General features: G+C 35.8%; 1 protein-coding gene across 7 annotated transcripts in view; it reads right to left on the bottom strand.

Annotated features, from left to right (window-relative positions):
* Positions 1-19438, bottom strand: part of KDM4C (lysine demethylase 4C) — a 463944-nt gene that overhangs the window by 150866 nt on the left and 293640 nt on the right. For all 7 annotated transcript variants that reach the window (XM_025358671.1, XM_025358675.1, XM_025358674.1 and 4 more), the window contains 3 exons: positions 13991-14172; positions 11845-12058; positions 9920-9996 (listed from right to left, as the gene is read on the bottom strand). In XM_025358671.1, coding sequence (XP_025214456.1) covers positions 9920-9996; positions 11845-12058; positions 13991-14172 — 473 coding nt within the window. The remainder of the gene's footprint in view (positions 1-9919; positions 9997-11844; positions 12059-13990; positions 14173-19438) is intronic.

A 19438-nucleotide genomic window follows, 5' to 3' on the forward strand; every position in this document is an offset into this window, starting at 1 on the left:
TTTGCCATACAAACAAAACCTGAGGGATTTCATAAACATCAGACCTGTTCTACAATAAATGCTAAAGGGAATTTTTCTTTTTCTTTCTTTCTTTTTTTTTTTTTTTTTTTTTTGAGATGGAGTCTCACACTGTCACCCAGGCTGCAGTGCAGTGGTGCGATCTCAGCTCACTGCAACCTTCATCTCCTGGGTTCAAGCGATTCTCCTGCCTCAGCCCCACAGGTAGGTGGGATCACAGGTGCCCGCCAAAACACCTGGCTAATTTTCTATATTTTTAGTAGAGATGGGGTTGTGCCACATTGTCCAGGATGGTCTCCAACTCCTGACCTCAAGCGATCAGCCCACCTCAGCCTTCCAAAGTGCTGGGATTACAGGCATGAGCCACCGTGCCCAGCCTGCGAGTTTTTCAATCAGAAAGAAAAGGAGGTTGATGAGTAATAAGAAATCAACTGAAGGTACAAAACTCACTGGTAATAGTAAGTACACAGAAACAAGCAGCACATTATAAACACTGTAAATGTAGTATATAAAATACTCTGATCTTAAGAAGAAAGACTAAAAGATGAACCAATCAAAAATAATAATGACAACTTTTCAAGACATAGAAATTATAACGACATATAAACAGAGACAACAAAAAGTTAAAAAGCAAGGGGCTAAAGTGTAGAGCTTTTATTGGTTTTATTTTTGCTTCTGTGTGTTTTTGTCTATGCAGTGTTAAGTGGTTATCAGCTTAAAATAATAGGTTGTAAGATAGTATTTGCAAGACTCGTCATAACCTCAAATCAAAAACCATATAACATATACCTAAAAAATAAAAAGGAAGAAATTAAATCATACCACAAGACAAAATCACCTTCAATAAAAGGAAGAAATGAAGGAATGAAGAAAAGAAGAGAAGACCACAAAACAAGCAAGACAAACAATATAATGGCAGAACATATCCTTACTTCTCAATAACAATGGAAATGCACTAAACTCTCAAATCAAAAGACACAGACTGGCTCTGAATGGATAAAAAAAAAAAAAAATAACAAGACCCAGTGATCTGTTGTCTACAAGACACACAGTTCACTTATAAAGACACGCATAGACTGAAAATAAGCAGATGAAAAAAAGATATTCCATGGCAACAAAAGCAAAAAAGAGCTGGAGTAGCTACACTTGTATCAGAAAAAATAGATTCCAAGACAAAAACTCTAAGAAGAGACAAATAAGGTCACTATATTATAATAATACAGAGGTCAACTGAGTAAGAGAATATAACAATTATAAATATATATGCATTCAACAGTGGAGCACCTAGATATATGAAAAAAATATTAGAGATAAAAAGAGAGATAGACTCCAATACAGTAACAGCTGGAGACATCAACACACCACATTCAGCAATGGACAGATCCTCCAGATAGAAAAGTAACAAAGAAACATCACACTTAATCTACACTATAGACCAAAAGGACCTAACAGATATTCACAGAACACTTCATACAAAGGTCACAAGATACACATTCTTTTCCTCTGCACACAGATCATTCTCAAAGATAGGTCATGTTAGGTCACAAAACATGTCTTCAAACATTCAAAAAAAAGTGAAATAATATCAAGCATCTTGTTTGGCCATAATGGAATAAAAATAGAAACAAATGACAAAAAGAATTTTGGAAGATGTACAAACGCATGGAAATTAAACAATATGCTCCTGAATGACCAGTGAGTCCGTGTAGAAACTAAGAAGGAAACTGAAAACTTTCTTAAAACAAATTATAACAGAAACACAACATATAAAATCTATGGGATACAGCGAAAGCAGTACTAAGAGGAATGTTTACAGCTGTAAGAGCTTATATAAAAAAAGAAAAAAAACTCAAATAAACAACCTAACAATGCATCTTAAAAAACTAGAAAAGCAAGAGCAAACCAAACACAAAATTAGAAGAAAAACAATAATAAAGATCAGAGTAGAAATAAATGAATTTGAAATGAGAATACAACAGATCAACAAAATAAAAAGATGTTTTTTAAAAAGAAAGAAAAACAAAACTGACAAACCTCTACCCAGACTAAGAAAAAAGGAGAGAAGATCCAAATAATTAAAATCGGAGATAAAAAAGGAGACATTACAACTGATACTACAGAAATTCAAAGGATCACTAGTAGCTACTAGGAGCAACTATATGCCAATAAATAGGAAAATCTAGAAGAAATGCATAAATTCCGAGAAATATTCAACCTACTAAGATCGAACCACAAAGAAATCCAAAACCCAAACAGACCAATAACAAGTAACGAGATCAAAGCCATAATAAAAAGGTCTCCCGGTGAAGAAAAGCCTAGGACCCAATGGCTTCACTGCTGAATTCTACCAAACATTTAAATAAGAATATCAATCCTACTTAAACTCTTCCAAAAAGTAGAGGAGGAGGGAAAACTTCCAAGCTCACTCTGTGAGGCCAGAATTACCCTGATACCAAAACCAGAAAAATGAAACATCAAAAAAAGAAAACCACAGCCAATAGCCCTGATGAACACTGATGCAGAAATCTTCAACAAAACACTAGCAAACCAAATTCAACAACACGTTAAAAAGATCATTCATCATGACCAAGTGGGATTTATCCCAGGAATACAAGGATGATTCAACATATGCAAATCAATCAATGTGATACATCATATTATTAGAATGAAGAAGAAAAACCATATGATCATCACAATTGATGCTGAAAAAGCATTTGATAAAGTCCAACATCGCTTCATGAAAACCCTCAAAAAACTGGGTACAGAAGGTACATACCACAACACAATAAAAGCCATATATGACCAACTCACAGCTAGTATCATTTTAAATGGTGAAACACTGAAAGCCTTTTCTCTAAGACCTGAAACAAAACAAGGATTCCTACTTTCTTTCTTTTTTTTTTTTTTTGAGACGGAGTCTTGCTCTGTCGCCCAGGCTGGAGTGCAGTGGCCCGATCTCAGCTCACTGCAAGCTCTGCCTCCCAGGTCTACGCCATTCTCCTGCCTCAGCCTCCTGAGTAGCTGGGACTACAGGCGCCCGCCACCTCACCCGGCTAGTTTTTTGTATTTTTTTAGTAGAGACGGGGTTTCACCGTGTTAGCCAGGCTGGTCTCGATCTCCTGACCTCGTGATCCGCCCGTCTCGGCCTCCCAAAGTGCTGGGATTACAGGCTTGAGCCACCGCGCCCAGCCTGATTCCTACTTTCAACACTGTTATTCAACACAGTACTGGAAATCCTAGCCAGCGCAATCAGACTCCAAAAAAAAAAAAAAAAAAAAAAGAAAGAAAGAAAGAAAAGAAATAAAGGGTTTGCAAATTGGAAAGGAAGAATTCAAATTATCCTTGTTTGCAGATGATATAATCTTGCACTTGAAACAACTTGAAGACTCCGAAAAACTATTAGAACTGATAAATTCAGTAAAGGTGCAGAAAAATCAACATATAAAAATCAGAGCATTTCTATACACCGACAGTGAACAATCTAAAAAAGAAATCAAGATACTAATCCTATTGACAGTAGCTACAAAGAAAAGTAAATATCTAGGATTTAACTTGACCAGAGAAGTGAAAGATCTCTACAATGAAAACTATAAAACACTGATGCAAAAAATTGAAGAGGAAACAAAAAATGGAAAGATAATCCATGTTCATGAACTGGAAGAATCAATACTGTTAAAATGTCCATACTACCCAAAGCTATCTAAAGATTCAATATAATCCCTATCAAAATACTAAAGACATTCTTCTCAGAAAAAGAAAAAAAAAATCCTAAAATTTATATGGAATCACAAAAGACCTAGAACAGGCAAAACTATCCTAAGCAAAAAGAACAAAATGAAAGAATCATATTACCTAACTTGAAATTATAATACAGAGCTGTAATAACCAAAATGATACGGTAAAGGCACAAAAATAGACACTTAGATCAGTGGAAGAGAATAGAGAATCCAGAGGTAAATCCATACATCTATAGTAAACTCATTTTCAACAAAGATGACAAGAATACACATTGGGAAAAGGACAGTCTCTTCAATAAATGATGCTGGGAAAACTAGATATTTATATGCAAATGAACGAAACTTGACCCTTATCTCTTCCCATATACAAAAATCAAATCAAAATGGATTACAGACTTAAATCTAAGATTTCAAACTATGAAACTACTAACAGAAAAATTTGGGGAAACTCTCCGGAATACTGGTCTGGGCAAAAATTTCTTGAGTAATACCCCACAAACACAGGCAACAAAGTAAAAATGGATAAATGGGATCACATCAAGCTTAAAAGCTTCTGCACAGCAAAGAAAAACACAAAGTGAAAAGACAACCCACAGAAAAAGAGAAAATATTTGCAAACAACCCATCTGACAAAGGAGTAATAACTAGAATATAAAAGGAGCTCAAACACTATAGGAAAGATATCTAATAATCTGATTTTTAAAATGGGCAAAAGATCTGAATTGACATTTCTCAAAAGAAAATATACGAATGACAGGCCGGGCATGGTGACTCATGCCTGTAATACCAGCCCTTTGGGAGGCGGAGGAAGGCAGATCACCTGAGGTCAGGAGTTCGAGACCAGCCTGGCCAACATGGTGAAACCCCATCTCTACTAAAAATACAAAAATTAGCTAGGCGTGGCATGCAACTGTAATCCCAGCTACCCAGGAGGCTGGTGCAGGAGAATTGCTGGAACCCGGGAGGCAGAGGTTGCAGTGAGCCGGGATTGTACCACTACACTGCAGCCTAGGCCATAGAGCAAGACTCTGTCTCAAAATATATATATATATACACACACACACACACACACACACACACACATATATATGACAAACAGGTATATGAAAAGGTGCTCAACCATTGACATTCTTCACAAAATTAGAAAAAACTAACTGAACACATGAAGCTAGAGACTAGGAGGATGGTTACCAGAGGCTAGCAAGGGTAGTGGGGATGGGGGAAATGGAAATGGTTAATGGGTACAAAAAAGAAAAAAAAAAAACCCACAAAATGAAAACACTTAGTATTTGCTACACAACAAGGTAACTACAGTCAAAAACAATTTAATTGTACATTTTAAAGTAACGCAATGAGTACAACTGGATTGTTTGTAACACAAAGCATAAATGCTTGAAATGACGTATACCCCATTTAACCTGATGTGGTTATTATGTATTGCATGCCTGTATCAAAGTATCTCATGTAACACATAAATATATATACCTATGACATACCCAAAAAAATTACAAATAAAAATATTTTTTACATAGTAGTGAGATGTATATGAAAAGTCAAAATAATGAGACGCAGATACTAATATCGGAGTATTGACTTTTGATACCTAAAATCTGGATTTGGTAATGTTTGGAATGTGCTCTAAAATGATCATACAAAAAAGGAGGAAAATTTGCTCCAAAAAGAATGATATAAATAGACCAAAAAGGGTTTCAATCCAACAAAGCTGAAAATGAAATAATAAAGCTGGTTTACAAGCCGTAAGTCAAACGCTATAGCTGTCAGATAGTTGTGTCTATTTATTTGGGTAATACCGAAATAGGGTAAGGCAGGGACTCAAAGAGATGACATGTAATTAGAATCATGAAATATATAAACTGTATCCAAGGATAGACAGTTACGTGTGTTCTTTGTATCATTTCATTTCAGTTGAGGTTGGGCATACAGCCATAATCTTAGAATACAAATTAGGGTACAATAAAAAAAATTGTAACTAATCTCTCCTCAAGCATATGCAATTGAAGCTGCAATATACATTTTGGTTTTTATTTTAATGGACGTGAATGGAAAAGTAAGAAAATGGGAGCACAATGAATCAGACTGAGGTCTGAAGCTAATCTTTAGAAATGGTGAGGACACAGAAAGTCACAGATAAAGATCGAGCCTACATCACTATGATCTCTGTCTTCCTAATTTGAGCCCAGAGTGACATCTAGTCTTTAGAATTGGAAAATAAAAAGAGAGCTGATCTATGATTACTGACTCCAGCCATGCATACACCCTCCACTTTCCTTTTTGCTCAGGCTGAAGCTGAAAAAATTACTACATTTTAACATGAATTTATTTATTTATGTCTGGGAATGGGTGAAATAATAAGATGTCTTTGATTCTAAAATATTAACTCTATGATATAGTACTCTTATAGTCTTTTTAAAAAGAATCTTTAAAAAATAGAACCACCACATACAATTCTCATATACCTTATAAAAAATGAACACGAGGTGTTCAACAGCACTTACCATAAAAGAAAACACCAACAGAACAATTACATTTGTTGTATAAGCATGTGTCTCAAACTAAATATCCTATAGGAATATTTTACATTCTTGATGAACAACCTTACCTTCACAAGGCAGGTTTCTTTAAAAAAATTCCAGGAAACTAGGAATGACAGTTAGTGAACTACAGGCCACCAATGAAATATCATCTGGCTTCAGCTGCACTATTTGATTTCCATGAGCTCCTTTAGAGCCCTTTATTTACAAGGAGGCTAGGGCTCCTCTGGAGTATAAAACTGAAGATACGAGATTGATTGCTGAAGAAGTCAGTTTTAAGGATACTTTTAAAATGCAATCATTGCAGCCATAAAATTTAAAGAAATCATACTTAAGTGTTTAGTAAAAATTAATATTGCAACACTCACTGCCACACTAAATCAGAGGGTTAAAGTCAGAATACCAATACTGTCAGTTACTCTCCTACAATACTTAAACTTCATTCAACTATTTTTCAACAGAAATAGGAATGGAGCTTCATAGAAAAAGTACACTCAAATGGATACGCTGAAAAAACAATTGGAATCCACTGTGAATTCAGATCATTTACAGGTAGAAATAAATTATGTAGGTCTAAAAATCATTGTAATGTTATATTCAAGAGTTCCCAGTTCAACTGTAAATTGATAGAGATTTACATAGTTTCAATATTAAAATAAAAATGGCAAGATTGTATTTTTTGAGGGGACAAGGAGTTAAAATTAATAGAAAGATGCTTTAAATCTATTCCAAAGAGTGATTAATCGTAGTATTTTCTGTATGAAACATGCTACATGAAAACAGCATAATCAATCAGAACAGCTTTAGAATCAGGGTGAGTGGCCTAGACCTGGCCCTGGGTCTGCCATGCAAAGGACAATGGTACCTTGGACAACAGGACTGCTCAGTGTGTGAGCACAGGAGCCAGGCAGTAACTGTGGATGGAACAGAGAACTCTTAATGCCTTGGTGAGCTGATCACATAATCTCTAATTTCTAAATTTATGATTCAGGGCAAAGGAGAGAACATCACTGGCCAAACTGATTCTGCAATACTTTATGGTGGCTCATGTACTAGGAATAGGACCTATATAATAAATAAGAGCTTGATATATTTATATAGTCAAGATTAGAAGCAGGACTTCCTAGCTGTGTTAAATATATCTTACATTTATTAACATAATAATCACATGAAAGGAAAATACGGTCATGTGTCACATAAACACATTTTGGTCAAAGATGGACTGCATACATGACAGTAGTCCCATAAGATTGTAAGGCTGTTTTTCTTTTGTGCCTTTTCTATGTTTAGGTACACAAATACTTACCACTGTGTTACAATTGCCTACACTACTCAGGACAGTAGTAGCAATAGGCTACATCGTATAGCCTAGGTGTGTAGCAGGCTATACCGTCCACGTTTGTGTCAGTACACTGTATTATGTTCACACAATGACAAAACTGCCCAACGATGCATTACTCAGAATGTATCCCTATCATTAAGCAATGCATAAATGGACCAAAATGTTTTCTGGGCCCACTGATGCAGTGACTTCTTAAATGGGAGATAAAACCTCTAACATTAAAATATACCAGATTATTCAGACCATAAAGAGTGTCCATATTTTTCTCTCTTCTTTCACTCCCCAAAGTGAATGCCAGCAATAAAATCATCCAGAAAGACACCCCTCTCAGACTTACTGAGAACTAAATATACACAGTCATGACAAAAATTTTCATCATGTAAGGCGTATTCTTTATATTGTCATTCAGGTTTTTAACTTCAGTTGCAAGGAAGTGTAATTCTCTGTCATTAGAGATCATTGAGGAATAAAGTAAATGCTGCTATTACAGCTGAAATCATCAAGCTGAGCACCTGCTCTGAGATCATGAGTGAGGGATACACTGCTGAGGTCTGATTGTTCTTCACTTTCAAGAATGTTCTGATTCCTTTTGAAAGATAATTTTTAAGAAAAATTAAGGTAAAACTTAATTAAATGGTAACAAAGTTGACATAGATTGTTGGAATGAAAATCAAAGATTCGAAGTAAGCTAAATTTTTATATTATTATTATTATTATTATTTTCTTCTGCCCCAAAAAATCTGCAGGAAAGTAGTAAGGTAAATTTTTAACAAGGTCTTTAGGAAAAACAATTTAGGTCAAGTCAATTCTTTGTCTCTAAATGGGGGATCATTTGTTATTAAATGTTATGTCTAAAATTCACAGCAATGCCTAGTACAGACCAGAAACTCTAGAATGTACTAAGGTATAAATGTAAGGATGAGTAAGTGGGGAAAGACCTTATGCTAGCTGAAAAGTTGGATATGACATCAGGCCCAGTGGCTGATGCCTATAACCCCAGCACTTCCGGAGGCCAAAGTGAGAGGCTCACTTGAGCCCAGGAGTTTGAGAACAGCCTGGGCAACATAGTGAGACCTTGTCTCTACAAAAGAATTAAAAAATTAGCCAGGCATGGTGGCGCATGCCTGTAGTCCCAGCTACCCAGGAGGCTGAGGTGGGAAGATCACTTGAGCCCAGGAGTTCAAGACTGTGGTGAGCCATAATTGCACCAGTACACTCCAGTCTGGATGACAGAGTGAGACCCTGTCTCAAAAAAAGAAAAATAAATGTTGGATATGAACATGGTTTCTTCAGGGGTCACTGAGGATCCCCTACTTTGTTACTTGAAATACTTTTCAAGTATTGCAAAATAGGGACGGACAAGAAAATGAAGCAAAATTCTGAAGCCTTGAAAACGTAAATGTGGACACGATAAACTGACAGTCCCTGCAGGTTCCTAAGTAGAGGACTGACACCAGAAATTTACCTAATAGTTGGGCACGGTGGCTCACGGCTGCAATCCTAGCATTTTGGGAGGCCGAGGCAGGTGGATCACCTGAGGTTAGGAGTTCAAGACCAGCCTGACCAACAAGGTGAAACTCTGTCTCTATTAAAAATACAAAAATTAGCAAGGCATGGTGGCAGGTGCCTGTAGTCCCAGATACTCAGGAGGCTGAGGCAGGAGAATTGCTTAACCTGGGAGGCAGAGGTTGCAATGAGCTGATATCATGCCACTGCACTCCAGCCTGGGCAACAGAGCGAGACTCCATCTCAAAAAAAAAAAAAAAAAGGACCAGGAGTGGTGGCTCCCTCCTGTAATCCCAGCATTTTGGGAGGCCGAGGCAAGCAGATCACGAGGTCAGGAGATCAAAAACATCCTGGTTAACACATTGAAACCCTATCTCTACTAAAAATACAAAAAATTAGCCAGGTGTGGTGGCGGGTGCCTGTAGTCTCAGCTACTTGGGAGGCTGAGGCAGGAGAATGGTGTGAACCTGGAAGGCGGAGCTTGTAGTTAGTCAACATCTCGCCACTGTGCTCCAGCCTGGGTGACAAGAGTGAGACTAAGTCTCAAAAAAAAAAAGAAAAGAAAAGAAATTTACCTAATATTTCTACAATGGATATAGAACCACCAGGTAAGATGCTTTTGAGAGGGAAGACTAGAAACACAAGGAAGTGTAGAATTGCATCTATAAGCACCTGAACAATCTTATCTTTTCATTAGACTCAAATGTGACTACCATGGGTGGGGTGGGAAGAAAGATTAAGCAATACTAAAATAAGCCACTTACTGCTGTCCATGCATTTCTTTTGCACCGGGCACACAGCCATCCATCACAGATCTCATGAGAAGGAATACCGTAACAACCTATAAAATAATAGTATGTATCCATGCATTAGGTCTTTTTCACCTTTAAAATATTGCAAATCTCAGTACTGAAATAAATAAAAATGGAACACTAGCCTACCATACTGTCTTGATTCTCACTGTATAGAACAAAACATAAGCAAGGTGAATGTGAGTCTTATTGATAACTAACACAATAGTTATAGAGAATACTTATGGAACATCTTGAATGGGTAATAAAATTTTAAAATGTCAAGTCTACTAATTTGTTAACACACAGACATCTCAAAATAAGTTGCAATCCACGGGGCAAAGTTTAAGGAAATGTTAAAAATAATACAATAAATATACTGTGACCTAATATTATTAAATTAATTTAAATTTTGAAGTAATTTACAATTACTTCAAAAATTAAGTCTAACTACCTTCAACCTCAATGATAAGGCAAATGTTGCAAATTCAGAGTTAGCAATGAAGGAATATTTTCAATTCAATTTGTCTATTCAGCTCATGCCTGACCCAAAATAACTATCTAAGGTGATGGCTGATTATGCAAATATACATAGCAATTACATGGCATCAAGGAACACATGTCACTCTGACTTCTTGAGATAAAAGAATTTTGAAATATTTAAATGAGTAATTTTTAATATTTCTGATATTAAAACCCCCTCCTTATAGGAGGGTTAAGATTTAATGAGTAATTTTTGAAAATTTCTATAACATTTGAGATGGAAACAAAATAACAGAAATGTAATTTCCCGAAAAAAAAATCTATCACAGTTAACCATGTCCATGAAATAATGAGTTAAAGCATATGTGTATAAAATAGTATGGTTACACTGCATAGCTGCTACATTCAGGAATCAGATTATATCCCAATTATTTTGTGTCCTGGTGCTTTACCTATTGTATACACATAACAATGTAAGGTGTGTATATGCATGTGTGTGTGTTCCAAATTGCCTTCAATACAAAAACAAGATGGCTATTATTATATTTCAAGCAGATACTATTTAAATCCTTTAAGTAGATAGTATCTAATCAATCAATAAATGATAAATGACAAAGTTGTTTCAACCCTAATATAAAGCAATTATTACTCTGAGGTAAATACAGAAGATAATATCTATATTATAAACCATTCAAACTACATTGACAGAGGACAGGCCATACCTAAGTGAGTTACTAGAGTATGTGATTTGGTAAGATCTGGAATATTAAAATGCCTTAAAATACAGTTGTAGTATATGAGATCCCTTTTACATATTTCATAGGATTTACATGGCAGATCAATAAATGTTTACCACTTATCCAACTGTTAAAAATAATAAATTGAGATAGGTGTGGAGACTATCTCAGTCCAGGGGTAAAACAACTGTAATGACTGTTCTCCCTTGGAAAGCAACAGAGATTTCCACCCTTACGAATGAAAAAAAGTTAACTCAATACAACAATTCTGAGAATAACCAAAGGAACATCCATTTCTCTTTTAAAAGTCACAAAGAAAAACAGTCTTCAACAATATCAGACTTTCAAATTAAGTTTTTATAAACTAGATCTTAAAGTAAGTAAAATTCAAGCATGTGAAAGGAACCCCATGATGACTCCTCACCTGGACCCCAAACAAACCAACCAACAAAAAAAAAAACCCAGACCTGCTCTCCACTGATACTACATGAAAGTGGTGAAAAAAAGATGAATATACTAACTCATACTTTTACTAGAAGAAATGTGAAAAAGAATGATATAACCATGAAGAATGCCAATAGTCCATGCAACAGATCTGACAGGTTCCAAAAACGTGAGAAATAAAGATGATGTGAAATGCTGAAAAGCCAGTGATTGATGAATTATAGATCCATTTACTTGCATGAACCCGTACGCAGCACTTTGCACAGGAAATCAGAAGACTTGTTCCATCCTCTTCAAGGAAGGCATTGGGTGGAGAATATTCTATATTTTCTTCACTATAAATAAAACACATCTCTGGTATAAGGGGCTTAGTCTTTCCTTCCAACGTAATGACTTCATCTAATTTTGTCTCCCATCTAGCATCATTTTCTTCATTGCTGCTATCTGGCTGAAAAACACAATGTTTCCACATGAGTGAAAAACATGGAAAAGAGCTCATCATTCTAGTCACTCAAATCCACTAACTCCTGTTCCAGACACTAACTTCTAACTTTTGTTCTTCCTGTTGTTCTCCTTGATCAAACTACTAGTTTTTTGGTGGTTTTTTTTTTTTTAATCAACATTCCACCTCAGACTCCCACCCAAAAGCTAATCTGCAGGAACAGGACAATATTCTATCATGTCTGTTCATATAAGAAAGTGACTAGCTACTCAAATTGTGTCTTCCCAAAATTAGTTCATGGAAAGCATCAATTCTTTTGCTTCTTCATATGCACTAGGGTTAAGAGATCTGTTTTCATTTACTGAAGAATCATATTTTGCTACACTTGAAGGAGTGTACAAAGACCCAGTTTTAATCTGTGCAGCAGTATTAGGAGAGGCTTTAAGAATTTTTGCCTCATCACAGTATTTGAAAGCAAGAGAGAGAGAACTGGCACATGTCACTAAATAAGAAAGAATAATGTATCAAACAAAACTATTACCTCACACCAAAAGATAGAAAAAACATTTAGTACATCTAGTATTTACTTGAAAGTATAAGTAATGAATTACCTCACAGATTTTATATTATTTTATGTTTTATACTGTATTATTTTATATTAAATCTCCACAAATCTTACGAGTTTAGTTTGAATTTTTTCATTATTGAGACATATACGGATTATAATGTAGAAATAAGAATCAATAAGTAGTTAAAACCCAGAAATTTAATGACTAAAGGAAGAGAAAAATAATGTTTATCACTCACCAGTGCCACATTAAAAAACATGAAGGGAATAAATTATTTCCTCTGTTACAAAGGTCTGAAAATGTGAGATACCACACATTTTCTGGCTCTGAAATGTCTGAACAGAACAGTTTATTTTTATAAGGAACTCTAAGACAGACATAATCTTGAATAAAATGTTTCTATAAATAAAAATATAACCCAAAACATAATGTTCATGTCAATATACTTCATAATATATTGTACCTTAAAATGAACCACATAGTTCCACCCTTACAAGATTCCTAAAGATCATTTCAACTGTTTGAGTGCTGAGGACTGTGACCTTCCATTAGCTGAGGTGCTATCAGTATAATATCTATGGAATGATGCTGAAAACAACATCAAGCACAGCCAGCTGATGAGGATGAACTGGAAAATTTAGTTTGTAGTGAGTCTTGGCTGTGTCTTTTGCATGTTCCACATGGGAAGGTGAAGAGACACTTAAAATTTGGACCTAGGGCTGACATTTCTATTATTTGAGAATGACATTTTCAAACAACAACCAAAAAAAAAAGAGATAAACTTAAAGTTCTATCTTTGAAAGCTTCTACTATTTGTAAGCTTTAAGTTGTGTTTCTTGGTAAAAGAGGTAGAAAAGTTGAAAGTAACCCCCCTCCCATGAAATAAAATAAGACACTCAGAAAAGATTTGGGAGACCAAAGTGGAAGGATCACTTGAGGCCAGGAGCTCAAGACTAGCCTAGGCAAAATAGTAAGACCAAGTCGCCAGAAAAATTAAAAAATAAATTTAAAACATTAGGCAGGTATGGTGGCTCACACCTATAGTCCTAGCTACTGTGGAAGCTGAGGCAGAAGGATCGCTTGAGCCAGAGTACAAGCCTACATGGAGTCATGATTATGCCACTGCACTTCAGCCTGGGCAACAGAGCACGACCCTATCTCAAAAGAAAAAGATAAAGTATTTTCAGAAAAGTGTCTCCCAAGGAGAATGTAGAAAGTGTTTGTGGTTCTATGAAAGCCATCAGCTACCTAAGGATGTCTTCCTTCTTATGTGCAAAGGAAGCCCACAACAATTTACAGTGATCTTGTGGTATGTGGTCACACGGAAAGCAGAGCAAAGAAGGCAACTGTGACAGCAGCTCCCCTTTACCTTATGGTATGGCATGAGCAGAGTGCAGATGGCACAGTGTGGCTTCATCCTGGCCACTGTTGCATTATACTCTTGTTCAGCTGCGAAGTTAGGGGACTTCGTCTGCCAAAGGTGGATGAGAGGTTTCGCCCAAGACTCTGTTTCTTCCACTTCCTCCTCAATGGACAGAACCTCAGGCAATTCTTAAGGGAGAAGGCAGGAAAATATCGTGAGCATGGGAACCAGGGAAAACAATCACCCTGAGTACAAAAGAAGCAAACATTCCACAGAATCTGTGATATTAAGGCCAGAAACCAAACCTATTTTGTCTTTCAAATACATCCTGAGAGAGCCAGAATAAGGGAAGTTGCCTTATAATCCTCCTCAAGCCTCAAAGCCTAGATCAGATCTCATGGCCAGACAACCACCCTCGTTTTGTGACCCTCCCCATCCCCACCAGAAATAATTACACTGTTCCCTCCTTCCCACATTACTCCTTCCGTGTCTCTACTGCTACGGTAAAAGCTCCAATACTAAAATAGGTTTGTGTGTATGAGATTATCTTCTAGTTATCAGAGTAATTCACAATCCAGAAACTACTTTGCCAATTTTTACTTTCTTCATCTAACATAGTACATGGCTCAATAAAAGTTTAATTGAACTTCACTGAATTAACTCCTGGGTTCAAGAATTTATTACAATTAACATTTTTACAGAGTAGCTATAAAGTGCCAAGCAATATACTGGCATTACACAGATATAAAAGAAAATCCCTAGTCAGATCTTCTCATTTGTTCCATAAAATACCCCTAGAGGGTCAAGTCTTAAATGTATATTTCTTTTTTCTTTTTCTTTCTTTCTTTCTTTTTCTTAAGATGGAGCTTTGCTCTTCATGCCTAGGCTGGAGTACAATGGTGCAATCTCAGCTCTCTGCAACCGCTGCCTCCGGGGTTCAGGCCACTCTACTGCTTCAGCCTTCCGAGTAGTTAGGATTACAGGCGCCCACCACCACGCCTGGCTAATTGTTTTTGTATTTTTAGTAGAAATGGAATTTCACCACGTTGGCCAGGCTGACCTAGAACTCCTGATCCACCCACCTCAGCCTGCCAAAGTGCTAGGATTACAGGCATGAGCCACCGAGCCTGGCCTAAAATGTATATTTCTTTACTCCACAAGAACAGCACTTTATAAAATATTACAGAGCACCAGAAAAATACAGAAAGACACAACATGTTAGCAAAAAACTCTTCATGCCTATAGCAGAGGGCAGTACATCAGAGCAAGTGGCCAGAATAAAAGCTGCACCCAGTGTCTAGGGCTGTGACACATTCTAAACATCTGCATGAGTAGCTTTCATAGTCCGATAAATGAATACTGTAGAGCAATGTGCTTAACTACAAAGCACTGGTGAGTGAGTGTGTTCCAGCCCTTGCCATGTTGACTTACCTGTTTCAGAAAAAGTCAAATTAGATTTGCACTGATGGCAAAATGGGAAGGACTGAATGAGGCTGAAAATAACTCAAAATATGTCAAATGCCAACTGTAGCACAAAGGGTGGCATTATTATAATAATCATGTTATCATGGTTGTTGTTCTTATTATTTTTACAATGGAAAACACTTGGTATTCACCCATGGGTAGAGTATTTCAAAACAAAACAAAAGATAAGAATCTTTGCCTATATTTGCAATAAAGTAATCTGACTCTAAATGTAAACTGTTTCTCGCAGCACTTGGCCTCACCATAATAGCAAAAGGAGATGGCTAAAAACTTATTATAGCACAGGATATACTACAGCTAATTTTATGCATTTATGATTTAATACTGCACCTTTATATTTGGTTACATCCGTGTTTGTGTGCATATGTTGTGACAAATTTTAACTTTTTATAATAGATTTCTGTTTATAGTAGTAAACGATAAAACAGTCTTGTATCTGCATATATTTTATGCATTCATGACCTATCTTTTTCTTTATTTTTTAAATATTTCCAGGCTATATGATTCATTTGTGAGTTTTTTCAAATTGTTCCAAGTCTATGAGAAATGTTCTAATGTACTTATTGAAAAAAAATTGCATGTAAGTAGACCCAAACAATTCAAACCAGTGATGTTCAAGGAGTCAACTGGAATTGAAAGATAACCGCCATTCTCAAAACATGATCTGTGAACTCCAGGGGATGCACAATCCTGTTGCATGGCATCTGTATAGTCAAAACTACTTTCATAATAACGCACGTTATTTGACTATGTTACCCAGTTGAGATTTGTAACAGTGATACAAAAGCAGTAGAGAGTAAAATTGTTGGTGCCTCAGAATGAATCAAGTGGTACCAAAGGAATCATTATATTGACTACCTCATACTTACAGAGGTAACAAAAAGGCAGTTTCTCTTAGTAATGCCTTTGATGGGGGGAAGCATCAATTTTATTAAATCTGTGGAAAAAAAGGAATGTATGCATAAAGTATTTCTGTGCACACTGAAGTTCAAGAGTAGTCTTTAGAAAAGCCCTTGTGCAATTAATTGAACTGCGGATTGAATTGCCTGCCATTTTCATGGAATGCCACTTTTTCCATGAAAAAAATTATTAGCAGACAAACTACGGTCATTCAGACTTGGGTGGCTGGCAGGAATTTTCTTGAAAATAAACAAAAAAACCTGTCAATTTTTTAAAAAACAACTAGAGTATTTGTCAACAATGATAAAAATCAAGCTTATAAGTCACAATTAAAATTTCTGGAAAATTTGTATCCATTACTGTAAGCTCAACAGATTCCAAATGCTTAAATCTGTCTCTGGTGGAAGTGATAATAATAATGAATGTAATTTTTTATATCATATAAAGAGATGCGTCAACATCTAAAAGATCTGGATAACTCACATCTTTGTTTGCTAACGCATAGTAACAAAAATCATGCATGGATTAAAAAGCCACTTAAAATGCAAGACACACCAATGAACTTTCAGCTTAATAGAGTACAAAAAATTCACTGATATGATTTTAGGTTCCACACTGAAACTAAACTACTGTTTGTCAGGTTTTGATAAAGAGTCAAAGAAGAACGTCCCCTTAACTATCTAGAAAGGTTATTAAAATACTGCTTGTTCCCTTTCCAACCACATTATCTGGGGGAAGCCGAAATTTTCATCATATTCTTCAACCAAAACAACATAGTACAAGAGATTGAATGCAGAAGCAAATAAAAGAATGCAGCTGTCTTTTATTAAATCCAATACTAAAGACATTTGAAAAAAAAATAACATCTCCCAATCCTGCAGCCCCTGGTAACTAGCATCCTACTCTCTGCTTTTAGAAGTTTGATGTTTTTAGATCCCACATATAAGTGAGATCATGTGGTATCTGTCTTTCTGTTCCTGGCTCAATTCACTTAATATAATGTCCACCAGTTTCATTCATGCAGCAGCAAATGTTAGGATTTCCTTCTTTTATAAGGTTGAACAGTATTGGACTGTGTACACATACAATATTTTCCTTATCCATTCCTTGATTGATGGATACTTCAGATTTATTTCATATAGTACTTATTGTGAATAATGCTGACTGCACATGTAAGTGCAGATATCTCTTTGACATACGGATTTCATTTCTCTTACATCCTTTGGACATACCCAGATGGGGATTTCTGGATCAAAAGGTAAACCTATTTTTAATTTTGTTCAGGAATCTTCGTACTGTTACCCATAATGGCTGTACTAATTTACATTCCCACCAACATTGTACAAAGGTTCCCATTTCTCTATATCCTAACCAAGACTTGTTGTCTTTTTGATAATAGCCATTCTAACAGGGATAAGAAGTGAGGATTTCACTTGCACTTTCCTAATGAGCTGTGATGTGGGGTGTTTTTCATATAACTGTTGGCCATCCATATGTCTTCTGCTGAGAAACATCTATTCAGGTCCTTTGCCCAGTTTTAATCCAGTTAATTGTTTTCTTGCTATTTAGCTGTTTAAGTTCCTTATATATTGGGATATATATATAAGGATATTATATATCCTTATATAATGTCAATATTGGGATATTGACAACTTATCAGAGATATGGTTTGCAAAATAATTTCCCACATTCTGTAGGTTGTCTCTTTACTCTGTTCTTTCTTCTTTTCCTTTGCAGAAGCCTGTTTGATAAAATCCCGTGTATATATTTCTGCTTTTGTTGCCTGTGCTTTTGGAGTACAATTGCAACAAAAGCAAAAATTGACAAACGGAATATAATTAAACTAAAAAGCATCTGCACAGCAAAGGAAACTATCAATAGGGTGAAAAGACAAACTACAGAATGGGAGAAGATTTTTGCAAACTATGCATTTGACAAAGGTCTAATATTCAGCATATAAAGGGAACTTAATCAAATTTACAAGAAGAAAAACAACCCCATTAAAAACTAGACAAATTACATGAACAGACACTTTCCAAAAGAAGACATACATACGGCCAACAAGCATACGAAAAAAAGCTCAACACCACTGATCATTAGAGAAATGCAAATCAAAACTACAATGAGATACCATCTCACACCAGTCAGAATGGTTGTTATTAAAAAGTCAAAAAATAACAGATGAGAGCAAGGTTGTAGAGAAACAGAAACACTTATACACTGTTGGTGGGAGTATAAATTAGTTCAACCATTATGGAAGACAGTGTAGTGATTCCTCAAAGAGTTAAAAACAGAAATCCCATTCAACTCAGCAATCCCATTACTGGGTATACACCCAAAGCAATAAAAACCACATAAAGTGCATTATAAAGACCCATACACACATACGTTCATAGCAGCACTATTCACAAGAGCAAAGACACGGAATCCACCTAAATACCCAGCAGTGATAGACTGGATAAAGAAAATGTGGTACCTATATACCATGGAATATTAAGCAGCCATAAAAAAGGAGATCATTTCCTTTGTGGGAACATGATGGAGCTGGAGGCCATTACCCTTAGCAAACTAACAGAAACAAAAAACCAAATACTGCATGTTCTCACTTATAAGTGAAAGCTAAATGATGAGAACACATGGGCACACAAGCAGAACAACACACACAGGGACCTTTCAGAGGGTGAAAGGTTGGAGAAGGAAGAAAATCAGGAAAAATAATGGATAATGGATATTAGGTTTAATACCAAGGTGATGAAACAATCTGTACCAAAAAACTCCATGACACAAGTTTACCTATGTAACAAACCTGCACATGTACCCCTGAACTTAAAAGTTAAATTCATTAAGGAATTTATTTTTTTGATGCTACTGTAAGTAGAATTATTTTCTTTATTTATTTTTCAGAGAAGTCACTGTAAGTATATGGATGTGATATTGGTTTTTCTATGTTGACTCTGTATCCTACAACTTTCCTGATTTATTAGTTCTTACAGTTTTTTGGTGGCATCTTTGGCGTTTTCTATATATAAGATCATATCATCTGCAAAAAGATACAATTTAGCTTATTCC

This window comes from Theropithecus gelada, chromosome 15, assembly GCF_003255815.1.
Source record: "Theropithecus gelada isolate Dixy chromosome 15, Tgel_1.0, whole genome shotgun sequence".
Taxonomy (NCBI): Eukaryota; Metazoa; Chordata; class Mammalia; order Primates; family Cercopithecidae; genus Theropithecus; species Theropithecus gelada.